The sequence below is a fragment of the Amblyomma mixtum genome, chromosome 3 (genome assembly GCF_055824585.1).
Source record: "Amblyomma mixtum isolate Tamu chromosome 3, ASM5582458v1, whole genome shotgun sequence".
Lineage (NCBI taxonomy): Eukaryota > Metazoa > Arthropoda > Arachnida > Ixodida > Ixodidae > Amblyomma > Amblyomma mixtum.
The window spans coordinates 372,669,044-372,685,681 of record NC_143014.1 but is presented as its reverse complement, the minus strand read 5'-3'; the positions used below and the strand labels follow the sequence as shown (position 1 = coordinate 372,685,681).

The following is a 16,638-nucleotide window of genomic DNA, read 5'->3' as shown; positions in this document are numbered from 1 at the left end:
GGTTTCAGACCTGTATTGAGTTGTCCACCCCAGAGCAGTGGGGCGACGGACCGTTTGGAAGCGAAATTTGCGATTACTGCATGGTATCCTACACAAGTGGTGCAGTAATAAGACAAAGGGGCCGCAGATTATACTGGAAAAGTGGGTAGTAACTGGGCACAAATTTTGGCAAATCACCCTCCGCGCTGCTAGAAGACCCGAGAAACTTTAGGCCTTATGTTAGAACGGCAAATGCGAGATAATCCTGCGTAACTCGGCAGCCCTGTCTTAGGGCTACGAAGGAAGACCGCTGTTTTTTTTTTGTAGTGCCGCCTGGGGAATACAGCAGCCCGTTTCGATCGCTGCACGAAACACACTAAAAACCTCCTGAACATTGCTGCCATGAGCGAAAGTTTCCAGTCGCATTGTTGCAGTCGCCACGCCACCGCGCGGAAGCCACGGCGCACACATAGCGCGGGATGCTGCAGGAAAGCGGCCATGCAGGCACACAACGTTGGAAGCAGCAGCTGCACCTGGGTCGGCGCGACGGATGGGATTGGGCCGCATTCGAAGCGGCGCCCGGGGCCGGCGCGACGCTTGGCTGAACCTGAAATCTGGTGGTCAGCGCGCTTGGCTTGGCCCCGTTTATTTCGACCGCCGCCGGGCAGGGGCTATTTCTTCTCGGCGTTCTCAGTGATGTATGTGGGCGGCGGATTTCTGCGCGGGACGTTTTTACGCCTGTCCGTGGCCGCCGCCGTCCGCTCTGCTGCGCCGCGCTTTCCTCGGCCGCCGCTTCCCCTGTTTTGTGGAATTGGCCTTCCGAAATGGCGCGGATATGTCGAGGAAGCGACCGCGAGATTGGGGGGGAATCGCCGTCGCCAGGGCGCTCTTCTCATTTTTTCGCCGCCCAGGTGGGTTTGATGACGTACGTAGTCGGCTGGCACGTGCACGCTCTGGTCTCGTGCAGCGAGGGAGGGGGGCTGCTGCGCCGGATGGGAGCTCACCTTGAGCAGCAGCGGGGGCCCCTGTGGGATATGCGCCGTGCTTTATGGCGGGAGGCTAACAGGCTGCCCTAAATCAAAGGTCCATAACGGGGCCTCCCGAGCATGCGTTTGATGGCTTCGAGTGCATTACCGCCCTTTACTTACTGCTGCTGCCGCGCCGGCCGAGGTGGGGGGAATCGAAAAGAGAAAGCACCCCGAATGAGCTTTTTATGACTGCCACCGAACGCTGGTAACGATGCCGTTAGCAGTTTGGCGCCTTTTTCCCCTTGTTATCTTTCCCTTCTTTATGTGTGTACGCCGGGAGGAACTCAACAAGCACTCAAGGGGGCTCTCGAGCGAATTTCGTCTTTCCACTGTGTCTCGCGGCGGCAAATGGTGCACGAAGGTTTTTATTTTTTTGCCCGCACCGCAAAGATCGCTTCTGGCGAGGAAGAGTTCTTTGGTCGACATGGACAACACTTTGTTGCTGTTGACCTAAAAACATGTTTGTTTGTTTTTTTATTAATTTTTGTTTATGATAGCGAAAATAAAAGTGGTGCCTTATGAGGTTTAACTCCCGAAAGCGACTCAGGCTATGAGGGACGCCGTAGTGAAGGAGGGCTCCGGAAATTTCGACCACCTGGGGCTCTTTAACGTGCACTGACATCGCACAGTACACGGGCCTCTAGAATTTCTCCTCCATCGAAATTCAGCCGCTGCTGCCGGGTTCGAACCCGCGTCTTTAGGCTCAGGTGCCGAGCACCGGGATTAAGTAGAAATTCAGTTAATTTTGCGAGCTTTTTTGTTTCGCTTTTGAGCCGAAATGGCGGTGCGGGCAGGCAACGTAGTTAAAAGCCCCTCTGCCCCCTGTGCTCGGTTCTGCTATTGTAAAACTCGCCAATGACTTTTCAAGCTGGCTATGGTCCTCTTGCATAATTACTGGCACATCGTGTTTCCGTGAGAGCGTGTTAGCTCAGGCTTGGCCCGTTTTCGTTTTTCGAATATACTCATGCGAACTCGCCGTGAAAGGCGTGTCTCATAATTATAGGCGTGGTTACAGTGGGTACCTTTTCGTAGGTATTGTACAGCTATTCCCTGTGAGAGGAGTACACGCGAGGCGCCAAGTATTTGTGCGACTGTCAGGCAGTCAAAATCTGTCCAAGTGGCGAGTAGTTGGTTCTAAAGGTACAGTTACACCACACTCTATCGGTGTTTTCGTGGTTTAGTAATTAGATGAGCGTTAGCCAGAAAGAGGTGGCCGAAATGCGGCTGATCTTCCATTGTTCATGCAATCCGTATGCTGTTATGTGGACTGACACAGCGCTCGTGGTGTTGCTTCTGTTCAGTTTTTTCCCTCGTACTTGGTTGTGCTATAGTGTTTTGAAACTATGTACGACCAACAAGTCCAAAAGCCACCCTATTGGACTATAAATCATCAGTCGCCACGGTGTCATGTTATGCTATAAATATATTGTTTTCTCAGCAGTGATAAGAAGTCAATTTTTGACGGCCGTCTTGTATTTATTTGCCTGCGGGGAAATTATGCTGCCTGAGGGTTGACGTTTCGAATTTCTAAAATGTCCTGGTACGAGAACAAGTTGTTTTGGACGCCACTTGCTCGTAGCTTTGCTCTTACACTCGAAGAAAGAAAAAAATATCGTCCCATTGAGGGAGTCCTGAGTTTGCACACGGCACGCTTCTTGCCAGAAATGCGTGCCGTGCGCAAACTCAACGGACTGAGCGAGGGAGACTGACGGGGCAGGAACGGCCGCATAGCAGCGCGCGAAAATCGCGCGAGGAGACCTCGACTGCAATAGCACTCGATATTTCGAAGCGCAGGATGCCGTCTAAAGACGACCCGACGCGCTGAGCCCCAGCGCCATCGAAAAGGGGCATGCTGCACGTTCCTGGTGCTGACTCGCTCCCCCTCTCGACCCGAAAAAATTTGAAGCCGTGGAAAAGAAAAGAAAAGGAGGTTGGGGAGCCGAAAGGACAAACCGTGAAGAAAAGTTGGGTGGGGGGAAGCCATCAAGAAAAAAAAAGTCGCAGAGAGCCCCGATTGTTGTAAACCACACCCCGCTTCCGACGCGTGCGCGCGCCGGCGCCGATATCTAGCGCGGACAGATCTCGGCGCCTCGCCTAGGTTCGCTGGCGTCTCCTCCAGTGAGCATGCGCACACCGGTTCCGGCGTGTGCCAAGGGCGCTGGGTGCTGCGCTGAGGAAGCGCCCTTGGGGTTTTCGCCTAGTGAGAGCACCGCCGCTTTCCGTGCCGAGGCGGATAGACTGCTCTGCACGAGGATAAGGCTTCGTGGAGCGCACCGGCAGCTGAGAAAGTGCACAAACATGCACTACGCGCTTCAGTACGTGTCGAATGGGAGTTCTAAGAGGTAACGCTAAGCGAGTATGCGTAATTTAATTTCGCTGCCGTTTGTTTACGAGATTATGTTATGCTGTGTAAGCATGGGTGGCACTTTTCAAAGCTGTTTGTGGCAAACGGTCAATTATTCTCCGTGTCCGCTGCCCACGAGTTACAAAAAAAAAAAAAACGAAGTGAAGCACAGGCTTGTTCAGAAAGTACTGTAAGGCGTTTTTAATGTTGTTTCATTTGATTTTTGCATATTTAAGTGGCCATATTGTTTTATTCGTGTTCCTGAGGTGTTTTTCAAATAGCACGTCCGTTTCTATTGCTCGTGGTTGATGTTTTTGTGGCAAAATGGTCTCTGGAGAACTGCGCTACACCGTCGTCACTCACCACGAGCAGTGAATATCGATTCCGGAGATCGCGAAGTTGCTGGAATTGAAGCGAGTGCAGTTTCCTGGCCTCGAGGGGCGGCAGAGAAGCGGGAAGACCTCGAACAGCAAGAACCCGGGAGCTGAAATCGGCGTTGAGCAAGAACATCATCCCTTGAGAAGCGTGAGAATACTCTCCGGGGTTAGCACCTTGACTGCATGTGCGCAAAGCATCGAAAAGACAGCTGCTCACGGACCATGATGAAGGCCTCCAGGCGGCAAAAGTACAAACCGGCCTGAAATTCGCAAAATTACCGAGAATTGCAACGGGGCAGTTCTCTGCGAAACGTGAGAGTTAAAGAAAAAAAAAACGCAGAGCATCATGGTCTGGAGCGGGATTTGGGACCTTGGGAAGACCAGGCTGTTCTTTTTAATGTTTTTTTTTTTAGCCAACAGGGGTCAGCATCCCTGGGCTCAAGAAAATGCTGGACTGGCGGCGGTGCGAAGAATACCCTGGTGTGGTGTGAGGCTCAATTCGCCCGAGTTGTTTTACTTCACTGTTTTGGAGATCCTGGAGCACAAGTCCATCGAATCGCTGGAACATGCTTTGGCGAAGGCCTGGAACGTAATCACCCCAGGAGGCACCGCGGCTTTTTTGAGGAATTTCCGGAAGCGTCTGGAAGCCTGTGTCGAAGCAGACGGCGGGTAATTTGAGAATGAAGAATGAGCCGTTGAACAGAATTGAATGCGCTTTGGAATAAAATAAAATGCGCACTATATTTCGTTTGCTGAAAAGGTACGGTTGTTTTTTCGCGTTACAGCATTTTTCGGTCACCCTGTATATTTGTTTTCAACGGGTCGTGATGTGCAGCTGCCGTTTGCTACAAATAAGACCACCGTATGCGCAGAAAACAAACGACGATTTGTGGTTGCGAAGTACCGGGCGGAAAGTGGCTCGGCGCCTCTTTTTTCGGCCAAAAACGCGAATTAGATCGCGGTGCGTATGCTTTAACGCTTGCCGCAGCTGCCTGCAAAAGCATATGACAGCAAAATCACCGTGCTTTTCACCACGCTGCGCCTATATATTGCTGTGTGTTTCGTTCAGCGGTTTGTGTGCCACCTTCTTTTGTTCGTCTGTGTTGGCGCTTCTTCGGTCTGGAAACAGCAGTACGTTAGAGAAAACTGCGAGCGGTAAACCCAAGCGGCTTGTGTGCTTTGTACATAGAGCTTTTATTTCTTGCTCTGGGCCGTCCGCGGTGGTGGCTTGGTCATATCCGCGCGCGGTTCCAAATCCAAAGGTCGTGGGTTTGAATCCTCGTGTATTAGTGTGCGCATATTCCTGTTTACTTTCTTGTGGCGTGTGTAATCGGTGCTGTGTGAAAGGAGTCCGCTTTATGTTACCCCCGAAGTCACGCCGGGGTCAACTGTTGCGCCGATTTCCTACGGGGGACCCACAGTTTTTGGGCCCTTTTGCAGTCGTTGAATCCTGATGATGCGTGTGTCGCGTTGGTGCGCGCAATACCCAAAGGCTGGAAGAACCGAGCGAGGTCGTCTCGTTTGTACCATGCCCTCAGGCCAATGGTTAATCCCTTAGCGTGAAATGGGATTAACCGTCGGGCCTCCTTTGCGGAGCATAATTATTCATTTTTTCCGTGGGGGGTCTTGTGCAGGTGCCTTCGCAAGATCTTTCATTTCCTCCGAATCGGGGCAGGGCTCTCCCTTTCGATCGCCAGTGAAATAAGGCCGCCAAAGTGACAGTAATAACGCACGGCCTCTGGTGCAAGTAGGAAATTACGCGCTGAGGAATTAGATTCTGCCGTCTTTGCTCGGGAGAAAGAAGAACGCCCCCTCGGTGCGGCCGCTTTTATTGTATTGTTCACCCCCCCGCGCTCCTTTTTTTGGGCCCGCTAAAAAACGCGCTGTTCTTGCCGGTATCTGCGGCGGTGACTGCAGCGGCGGCAGAAATTGCCCCGGGGATAATGTTGTTATTAGCAGGTGCCGGTCGCTTTTTCTTCTTCTTCTCCTCTGCCTCCCGGCCGGAGGGGGCGCACTTTTTAACGCCTTCTTCATTTCCGCTACTTATCTCCCGGGGCGTTCTTCTTCGGAAATGACTTGAAAGAAGCGCCGTTCCCTTCCTCCGCGCGGCTCCTGGTTTCGAGCCAGGAGACCGATGGCGCCTCGTGATTAGCGCATTCTGGCATAGCAATCGGCCCCGGGTCCGTCACCCATATTGTCTCTGGCGAATGGAGTGGGTCTCTGCGTGCGCTCTCCCTGACCTTCGCCGTGCGCGCGGCTGCATATCTACGGGGCCTATCGGCGCCCCGCCATTATCGAGCGCAGATTGGAGTTGGGAATCACCACCTCCTGGGAAGGCAGCCCAAGGTGCTCGTCGGGGTGGCCCTCCCGATCGATGTTTGATTTGGCGCCAGCCTTCCTTCGGGAGGAGTGCTCTTTGCGGCCTGCGGGGGTCATTAGAGGCCTATCTCGGCGCCCGCCTGTGGTCGGCCATTGTGCGCGTCGACAGCGTTCCGTGCAGCGCGCCGCAAGGGCCCGACATATTCACACCGCTGGCGTCGCCCGCTCGGACTGCGTAATACTTCGGTGGCGATTTTTGGCGACGCTCGGTGCCCGCGGTGTTTCCCGAGTCCTTGGGTTCCTGAAGAGGGCCGCGTTCCCACCTCGGGCCCTCATCATCGACGTCCCGCGAGGTCCCTCTTTGGGGCCCTTATTCTGCCAGGTGCGTTCTCGGTGCAGAGCGGCAGTGTAATGCCTAATGCGGAGGAGGAGGAAAACCTTGGTCGATTTCTTCTCCATTGCTTCCTGACGAGGAATCGATGAGCGTGTCGGGAAGTTTTCCGCCGCGGTTGCCGCCCGTGGAGCGCGGCGAAGCGAACGCGCTCGGAGGCTTCACAGTGGTTGACCCAGACGGCCGAGTCGGAAGCGCGATATTCAAACCGGGGGCGAACGAAGCACTCGTGCGTGAGGAGATTTATCGCGCCGTTAACGTTGATGACCTCTGGCTGTGCACGCGCGCTTATGAATTTAGTGGTCTCACACACGGCCCACGCTCCCCGGCGGCCGTACGTGGTTTCCGTCCTCTAATTGCAGCTGCGGTCTGCACGCGCCCTTGGTGCGACTGTTTCTTTCTTCCCCGAGAGAGCACGGCTCGGAGAAGGAGCTTCTTCCACTTGACGAGCCCGCATACAGCCGTACAGTGACGGCTGGGACTATAAACGCGCATGTTTGTATAAAATATATCTGATAGTACATAGCAGCAGGTTGTTGCTGTAATGGTGGTGATGTTAATACCTTCACCTTGAATATGGTTCAGTAGGGCAGGGAGGGCTTGGCAGACTATTTGTTTAGTCAAGTTCAAAGTGGGAATTGGGTTTATTAAACATGGTAAATGGAAGGAAAAAGGTTATTGCTAGCCCCGGCATCTAGCTGCTATGGCTGCTGGAAGCACCTGAGCTGGGGCAGCGGAGATAAAGGACAGCAGGCTGTGTGTAGAAGTGAACTGAAAGAGGTGAAGGGATAGTAGGAAGGACAGGGGAAGGGGTACACTGGCCATAAATCTATTTACATATTAACATGATAAATATATACAGGTCGCACGCGCGTGAAGGTCTTGTAGAGCACAGTACAATTTCAAACGTGGAAAGGGAATTTTCCAAATTTGACCATTGGGTGTATTGTAATGCCGCGTTACAGGGATCGAATCCGCAAGTGTCTGCATGAATTCTCCTGATTCATGTTTGTACCTTCTTGCTAGGTAGAATGAGTACAGGCTGTGGGCAGAAGCAGTGTTCTGTTTAATATAAAAAAAACATTAGTGAACATAAGCTTGCCGGCTAAGCGCATTAATGAGCGAAAGTTGACTTCCAGTAGCGGCCGGGAGGTCTCTGGCCCCTTTTGACGTTTCACAGGCGACTGTCCGGTTGGGCGTTTCTACGCTCGCTGCATAATCGGCCTTGTTCCGCTCGCGGTTTCTGCCGGAGCGTGTTCGCTGCGCACTTCATGGACTCACTTGAGGGCCCGCTTGCACGGTGCAGATAAGACTTGTCCAGTTCTCAGTCTAATCTTATACGCAGTTGATACCTTACCCTGGATTTGAGTAAAGGATAGGCGCATTTTGTCGGTGGACACCTGAACTCGCAGTGACACAAAAATGGCTGGCGGTTTAGCATTGCTAAGCACGGAATAATGTGCTACAGCACAGTTTTTTTTGCACGTGGACTCAAGCGCCCCGTACCTCAAAGCACGATTGAGGTGTGCACTGACCCAGGGAGCCAGTTGAGCGCCTTTGCTCAAAACCACCGGGGTCTACAACGTCGTGAATGCCAATGAACCCAATGAACGCCGGCGGCGTATTGCTCCAGTGTGGCGTTTGTGCCACAACGTGGTCAGCGCCAGTGCATACAGCGCACATCGCTCTATCACTACCGCCACGTAGCTTCTGGGGTTGCAATTAGGAGAATGCTACATTGCTACAAGTGTTGTTCTGCACCATGGACTGCCCCTTTCAATCCTTCCTGGCACAGTCCAAGACCCGCTTGCTTGAAGCAAATTAGACAGGCTAGTTCCCAGTCCAGCCTAATGCGCAGTTTTGACCGCGTTGCTAGAAGTGTACTAGACCCTCTGCTGGATTTGAGGACGGGAGCGGCTCATAACCGGTTCACTTTGCCGGTGGACACCTCCGCCGCGCCGTGAAAGCAAAACACGAACTCTAGCTGGAAACCAGCTTGTAGTCAGCGTTCGTGTTTCTTTCTCACGACGCGGTTGAGGTGTCATCGGAAAAGTGAGCGGGTTATGCGTGTTTCCTTTGATCAAATTCAGCGGAGCCTCCAGACTGCGAGTAAGGCTAGACTTGAAATCTTATTCGCAGTCTAAACGGTCTCTTCGTTTCGAGGAAGAAAGGCGCATTCCTGGCTCATTTTGTAGGTGGACACTTGGACCGCGCGGTGTGAAATTGCGAAAAGAGCCCGCGTACCGTTACCTGTAACGCGTTATGTCTACCGTTGCACCCCTTAAATGACTTATAACTAGGGGTGTGCGAATATTCGAAATTTTCGAATATAATTGGAATATTATATTTTTAGTATGCGTCTTCGACTCGAAATCCAAGTATTCGTGTTGTTGCGAATATTCGACCGGACGCGAATATTCGTATCTAGCCGAATATTCTATTGCGAGCACCGGCGTTCATTTCGGTCCGCAAGTCCTATCAACAGAAACATGGCCACTTCCACATGGCCACTTCCACATGGCCACTTCCACATGGCCACTTCTGCGTGGCCATGTGGAGCAGCCGGTTTTCCTTCAAGACAACCTTTTATGTTCATTCCAGCAACGCGCTTTTGTGCCTTAATCAATGCTGTGTACTAGCCATCTCCTCTGATATTTCCACTGTTCTAAGAATAATGTTCGAGACTTTGATACTTTTTTGTGCAGCCACACCAACCTTTTGTGTTTATTTCATCACTGATAGTTGAACTGTAATGTTCTTGGGTGCTAAAATAATGTTTTGTAGTGGTTAAGTGCGTTTGTCCTTGATTATTCAGTATTCGATTCGATATTCGGAACTAAGTATTCGTATTCGATTCGTATTCGAAAAATTTGATATTCGCACACCCCTACTTATAACAAAGCTAATACAGGTTTCCCTGCGTGTTTCCGATAACCGCCATTTCCCATACTACTGGGCGCTCTTTTCTGCAGGACATGCATGCGATTTAAGTTACTAAATATGGTTTTACGCCGTAACAAAAGGTAGTGAAAAGAAAAGTGCATTGTAAATGTGCATTTTAACAGCCAGCAGTAAGTTGGATAGCGGAAACCCCGGCTGCATGGTCACGTGATTAGCATGCCTTTCTCTAGACACATTTTGTGTGAAACTTGACGCAACAAAATCTACAACTCCTGTAGCTGAGCCATTCAAGCTAGATTTCACGTCAGGTGCGACGGCTGGCTGCTCTGTAGTGGAAATAATTGCCTTTGTTTTATTAGCATTAATATGTAAAGAATTTATTGAGCTCCAAGCGTCGTCCTTCAAAGGTGTTATTTACAGTAATTTTAAGGGAATGTTGGGAACAATTGCGAAAGTGGAGTGTCGTATCATCTGCATATGTTATGTAGTCGGCATTACAACTGCTTTTGCTAATGTTATTCAGCTAAAAATTAAATGAAAAGGAGCCAAATATTCTTCTCGGGACACCTGCTTTGATTGGCTGGTAGGTGGATAAACTGTCCTGCACAGAAACCACTGCATTCAGTTTTTCAACGTTTCATATGAGATCCAGCGGTGCTCCACTTATGGCATATAATTCACGTTTTTTTAAAACTTAGTAGTACGGTTTATGTGATCAAATGCTTTTGAAAAGTGTATATAGGCACCTGGAATTCCGTATTTTTCTTCAATTGTTGTCCGAATTATTTCTTTTTGAGCTAAAAGAAGCAAATTCTGTCGGCCTCCCTTTTCTAAATCTAAATTGAGTGGGACTAAGTGAATAATACTTACCTGCAAACTTAGGAATTCCTCCTTTCAATATTGCTTCAGTGCTGTGCATCATCCTGCGAAAAGTGGCAAAATGGTACCGAGTCTCTTCTGGACGTCTTTCTTGCGTGGTCAAGGCTGTGTGCATTTCTACTCGCACTCGTTACCGCCTCCGGGGAATAATCGGCTCGTGACTAAATTTACGAAAAAAAAAAAATTCTTCCTCCAGCATAGCTGCTCCAAGCGATCGATTATTCAGTGTTATTTCATTAATTTTTTTTTTCAAACACGAACTCGATTTGGCACTACATCTTCAGATTTGTGGGCTCTCCCAACTTGAGCAAGTATGTTGCACAGCATGGCAGTCGTTTTGTTTCTATTCATCTTAGAAATGTCCCAGTCTGTAGGCTGACGTCTGCGCAAGAGCCAAGAGAGCAGCCTTTTTTTCCTATTGCTTGCAAGCATTCATTGCGGACCGTTGTCCAAGTTTCGAGCGGCGGTGGCGACGACCCTCGGCGGCAGTCTCGGCTGCTCTCTGCGCATGCGCAGTGGCGAGGAGTAGGAGCCCTTTCTTGGGGCGGAAGGAAGCGCGGATCTCTTTGTTGCTGCGCTGACTTAATCACTGCGGGCCCCTCTTTGCGGCGCATCCTTGGGCGCAGCTGAATATATTAACGCCGCACAAATCCGACCGGGTCACGACTGCGCGTTTTGTGGCTCGCCGACCGACACTCGGAAAACAGCGCCGCCGCTTTGAAGGCGATAAATTGCCTCCCCTCTTTTTCTCTTTTTTTGTCCGGGGGGGGGGGGGGGGGGGGGGGGGGCGAAGCGGCGTGTCCCTCTTCTCGTCGCGCGCCCTTTCAGCCGGGGCTCGCATTTGAATATACGAGCCATGCAGATCAGGCGCGCTTTTGCATGCCGAGTGACGTAAGCGCCTGTCGAGAGTGGAGCTGTAAACAGCCGCGATGATACGTCTTCTTCTTTTTTTTTTTTCGCGGCACCTCCGGTCGCGAATGCACTGCCCACTGACTTGCTCTGTTTTTGCCCAGTTTGGTGTTGTGCAAGCGAGCGCTTTCGAAAAATGGCGCGGAACAGCGAAGCATTCGGGAGTTTCTCCTAGAACACCCCCCTCCCCTTACCCTCGGTAATGTGGAGTGGAAAGGACTTTGACGTCCCTCTCCCATTCCACGTTGGTGCCACGCATTCTCATTCCTCCGTCACGCGTCGTGGGACGCGTATGGGTGTCCCGAGGAAGGGCCGAAAAGGCGAGGTGCTCACCTAGAGTTCTGTTCTTGCCAAAGACGGCGTAGCTACCGAAACAGGCAGCGTGTTTCTCTCTTTTTCCTAACAATGACGAGGGGATGTGATGTCCGGATTTACGGCGTATTAAAAATAGCAATGAGGAGAAGCTGATTAACTGGGCATAGCGGAGTACGCAACGATGTACGGGGCTGCCGGGCTTTGTTTTAACCATCCGCGCACATTGAGTCGCCACCGCGCAAGGCAAAAGAACGCGCAATTCCTTTTCTTTTCCAACCAGCTGAACCCTTCATTAACTACGTTCCCACTTTGTCAAAGCTGCCGAGGTCTCCTCCGGGGGCCTGCCTTGGCGGCGCCGAATCATACACTTTTAGAATAGGGTTAGAATACAATATGGGACCCGGTGGCTCAGTGGTTACGGCGCTCGGCTGCTGACCTGAAAGACGCGGGTGCGATCCCGGCCGCGGCGGCCGAATTTCGGTGGACGGACGCGAAATGCTGGAGGCACGCTAGAGAACATCTACGTGGTCGAAATTATTCGGAGCCCCACACTACGGCGTCCCTCATAGCCTGAGTCGCTTTGGGACGTTAAACCCCATAAACGAAAGGAAACCTAATCGATAGGTTCCCTCTATTCTAAAACTTCCTATTAGCAAGTTTTGAAATAGCGGAACCCTCTTGCGAAGCTCGGTCGTGTGCGGCGGGTCGGAAGTCGTGTGTTATAAAGAGAGGTTCAACTTCTTACTTGGAAGTTATCGATGTAGTAGCAGTGTTGAAGTCGGCAATTTTTTAAGTTAGTATGAAGAGGCTCTTCGAGTGTAAGCCGGTTTTTTTGCGTATGTCATGATCACCAACATTTCTGAGAAAAAAAAAAGGGGGGGTCTTGGGGATGCAGCACCCGCGGAAGGCATGCGCAGTGTGCCGACGTCGTCAGTCGCGCGGCTCGCCCCCGAAGGTTCATCTCGAGGCCCACATTCTACCCCTTCGCTTGGATAGCGAATGGAATCGCTGAGGAAATAGCGCCACACTCGAATGAGCGTCGAAACTTTGCGGGCTGCGCGAGGTGATAAATGGTTGGTGTCAGGAAGGGGGGAATGAGATGCCGTTGTCGCTCTGAGCGACTTTGTGTGTAAGAGATGGTGTCTCCCTGTGTGTCGCAGTGCTGAGCTTACGGAACACGCAAGAGGAGGAGCCCCCGGACCCGCAGCTGATGCGGCTGGACAACATGCTCATCGCCGAGGGCGTGGCGGGTCCCGAGAAGGGCGGCGGCGCCGGTGCAGCGGCCAACGCCTCGGCGGCAGCCTCGGCCGGCGGACAGCCCGAGAACGCCATCGAGCACTCCGACTACCGGGCCAAGCTCGCGCAGATCCGCCAGATCTACCACCAGGAACTGGAGAAGTACGAGCAGGTGAGCGTCCCCCACTTTTCCCCGCGTGCCGTCGACGGAGGAGTCCTCCTCCGGTCGCAGTCAGTCGCCGTCCTCCCCGAGCATGGCTCATAAGTTCCGCTCCCCCCTTTGAACACGACTGCGCAAAGCGGCCCGGGGAAATGGCGCGCGCCAAGTTCGGGGACCCTCTTTTATTAGCGTTCGCTGTGGATACTTTTGCTTCCGTCGGCGGAATAGGGCGAAAAATGGGGAACTCGGCTTTCTCGACGTCTTGGGGAGGAGAAAATGGAATAAAAGATTTCGGAGAGGCGCCCGACGATATTTCCGTCGCCTGCCTCCGGAAACAGGATCGGCGGCGACGCATCGCGTAATTGACTCGGCCTGCTCCGCGAAAGATTTTCATGCTCTGCTGCCGCCCCGAGAGATATTATTGCGCGCCCCATAAAATATGCGTGCATGCATTATCGAACATGGCAGCGCCCCACCCCGCCGCGTTGGTCGCCGTGAACAAAAGTTTGCGGGGAAACGAAGGGCGCACTTCCATTCCCCTTGGCACGACAGGGATTTCTTTACATCCGCCGTTATTGGTACGTCTTTGCACTCGGCTCCGTCGACGCTCCTGGCGGTGGCTTCGCGCACAGCCACTTGAACGGAGTGCGTGCATGGGGCTTCGCCATCTGAGGGAACATGCGTGATCGATTTCCTTGGCGCATCTTGCTCCGCTGGAGTGTCGCCTTTGTGCGTGTCAGCTCTTAATACCTCCTCTGGCCGACCACCGGGGGGCTTAAGTGCTGCGGCGCAGAAGCAGAGGAGGAAGCGGCCAATCGGAGAAAGGGTTGCTGTCAATTAGGGGCATTGACGTCTCCTCCTCTCTTAATGGGATTGGCTCATCCCTGCTCAGCGTGTGCGATATGAGTGCAAAGAAATTCTTCCTTGCCGCGCGTCATCCGGAGGCCGGCTCCTCTGCGCCGGAGAAAAGAAGCGCGGCCGAAGCCAGGGAATTCGAGTACCGGAGGCGCCCTCTGCGGAGGGAGCGAGGGCCGCTTGTCTTTTTCGGCCGCCGGTGACGGATGACTCTGGCGTTCGCCGCCGACGGACCCGTGTTCCCCTCTTATTTACAGCGCGCGCTACTTTCCCCGCTCTCTGGACCCCCCGTTCGAGCAGCGCTCTTTACCTTGTGCATCATTGCCCCTGCTTCCGCATATCCGTCTGCCCAAGGTGAGGTCGGAGCAGCGATGCTTCCCGTTCCAACTTTCTGCCCCCTCCTTTCGTGGCAGTAGTAACATGGCAAGACCAACGCGACGTCGACTCTGCTCCGCTTCGCGCCACATGCAGCCGAAATAGCGTTGACTTCTATGCATATGCAGTGCAGTGTGTTGAGACGCGCTCTGCGCGCAGTAACATGTATGGGATAGTTTGCTACCCACCTTTACACGCTGTGAGGAAAATACCAAGTGAAGCCGAAATTTGGGCCAGTTGGCGAACGTTCGTGATGTGAACAAGTATAGCGCGAAGGAACACGACAGACGGACTGGGCGACGGATACAAGAGCGAACTCGCAACTGAGGTATTTATTGCTGAATGTGCGCAATTCATGGCACCATGGAAAATAAAAAAAAAAAAAAACAAAAAAAAAACATGGAAATAACAGGTTCCACTCGGGAGCCGAGTGAACGGTTAGAAAGAAACGCGTGCATCACGTGTCACTCATCGCTTGTCGAAGGGAAACGAGCGCAAAGGAAAGTTATCAATAACCTTGCCCGGCGGAGACTAAAAAAATATATTCACGATCTGCCGTGGCGACAGAGGGCTGGCTGATACACTGATCTGGACAGATCCGTATGTGGTCAGCTTCCATAATTGCACGGACTAGCTGGTCGCGGTGGCTAAAAAGTACGGTTGCTCTATCAAATACAGGTGTGCACTTTTTTCTCTTCTTGCTCTTTACCTTTACACGCGCCGCAATGTTCAGGCAGATTGCCATACCGGTCGCTGAGCGAATTCCGATGTTCGCCTAGCCTCACATTTAGGCAGCGGCCCTATATACAGCGCTCCGCATACGCAGCGGGGAACATTCGGAGATGAGTGCTGCAAGGCGCACCCACGCCTTATTCCCGTGTCGCCAGCACCTTCCCGCCGGTTGCGAACGTGTGGGCACGAACTGCTCAACATCTTCGGACCAGAAAAAGCAACGGAACGCCGTAGCGACTTGCCGATCCGAATAGGCTGAGCGGTTTGTGTTCACACGTTCGGAACCGGCGGGAAGGTGCTGGCGACATGGGAATAAGGCGTGGGTGCGCCTTTCAGCACTCATCTCCGAATGTTCCCCGCTGCGTCGGCGCAGTAAACAAACTGCCGCTGTCATGCGGAACGCTGTATTGCGTATGCGGAGCGCTGTATATAGGGCGGCTGCCTAAATGTGAGGCTAGGCGAACATCGGAATTCGCTCAGCGACCGGTATGGCAATCTCCCTGAACATTGCGGCGCGTGTAAAGGTAAAGAGCAAGATAAGAGGAGAAAAAAGGGGAGACAAAAGTGCACACCTGTATTTGATAGAGCAACCATAATTTCTGTACACCGCGACCAGCTAGTCCGTGAAATGAAGGAGCCTTACCACATACGGATACATTGTATCAGCCAGCCCTCAGTCAGCATGGCAGATTGTGAATATAGTTTTTTAGTCTCTGCCGTGCAAGGTTATTGATAACATGCCTTCACGCTCGTTTCCCTTCCCCATGCGATGAGTGACACGGCCTGCAGGGGTTCCTTTTTAACCTTTGACTCGGCTCTCGAAGGGAGCCTGTTAGTCTCATGTTTGTCGTGTTTTCCGTGGTGCCATGTATAAATTGCGTACATTCAGCAGTGAACTACGTGTTAGCGCTTGTCTCCGTCGCCCAGTCCGTGTGTCGTGTTCCTTCGCGCTATATTTTTTTACGCCACGAGGAACACACCCATCGGCTGCTAAACTCGGTAGGTTTCAGCCCTTCGTGGTGGGCGCTAAACCAGTGGCAGCGCACCCGAAAGCCGGCATACGCTGGCATATTGTAGCCGCCTCTCGTTATTTCTTCGCTCAGGACGTACGCAGCACGCGCTCATCGTACGATGCTGCTGTCCAGTGAGCGATGTCGCGGACCATCGCACGAACCATGCGCGGCGATTGCTGAGCAAAAAGACAATGTGGGAGCCGGGAGTAGCTTCCCGGGGTCCTTTGCGTTCACTCGGGAAACGCACCTCACCCGAGCATCATTGTGCGCTTTCTGTTCTGTGAGGGAGGCGGCAACTGCGAACACGTCTCTGTTGAGTGCCAGCCACTTTTGGTGGATTCGTCATCGGTGACAGCTTACCTCGCGCGCGCAAATGGCGCAGCCGCCTTTGATCCATTCGCCCCCGCGCACACTCGTTCAGTTGGCTCGCGGCGGGCCGTCGCGCAGTTGGCTAGCTCTGCAGCGGCGCGCCGATCGGTTGGGCCTCGTTGGTGGCTGGGCCCCCGGCCTCCCGGAGTGCCCCGCCCGCGGTCGGCGGGGCCCCGGGTCCGGACCCGGTCTCCCATTGGGCGCCCCTCCGCCGCCGCGCGGGCACGTGACGCCGGCGGCGCCGCGGTCGGGACGCTCGGCCGCCGCCGGGGCATCCCGCGCCTCGCGGGCGTGGGAGGCGGCGGTGTGCCGCTCCCGGCCTCGCCATCCTAATTGCTCGGCTCGTAATTGGAGCCCCTTCTGGTTTAATTTGTCTCTCCTGGCGCTGCCCTGGGAGGAATGGTGCGTTTCCCCCCAGACTCGCGGCGTCTCTCACCGTTTGCAGCCGAATGTGTC

General features: G+C 53.0%; 1 protein-coding gene across 9 annotated transcripts in view; it reads left to right on the top strand.

Annotated features, from left to right (window-relative positions):
* The window catches only part of exd (PBX homeobox extradenticle), a 305,873-nt gene that overhangs the window by 156,533 nt on the left and 132,702 nt on the right, over positions 1 to 16,638 (top strand). For all 9 annotated transcript variants that reach the window (XR_016291691.1, XR_016291689.1, XR_016291690.1 and 6 more), the window contains exon 3: positions 12,603 to 12,850. Coding sequence is in view for 5 of the 9 variants with exons in the window: in XM_089584313.1 (XP_089440439.1) it covers positions 12,603 to 12,850 (248 nt within the window). In the remaining 4 variants the exon portion in view is untranslated. The remainder of the gene's footprint in view (positions 1 to 12,602; positions 12,851 to 16,638) is intronic.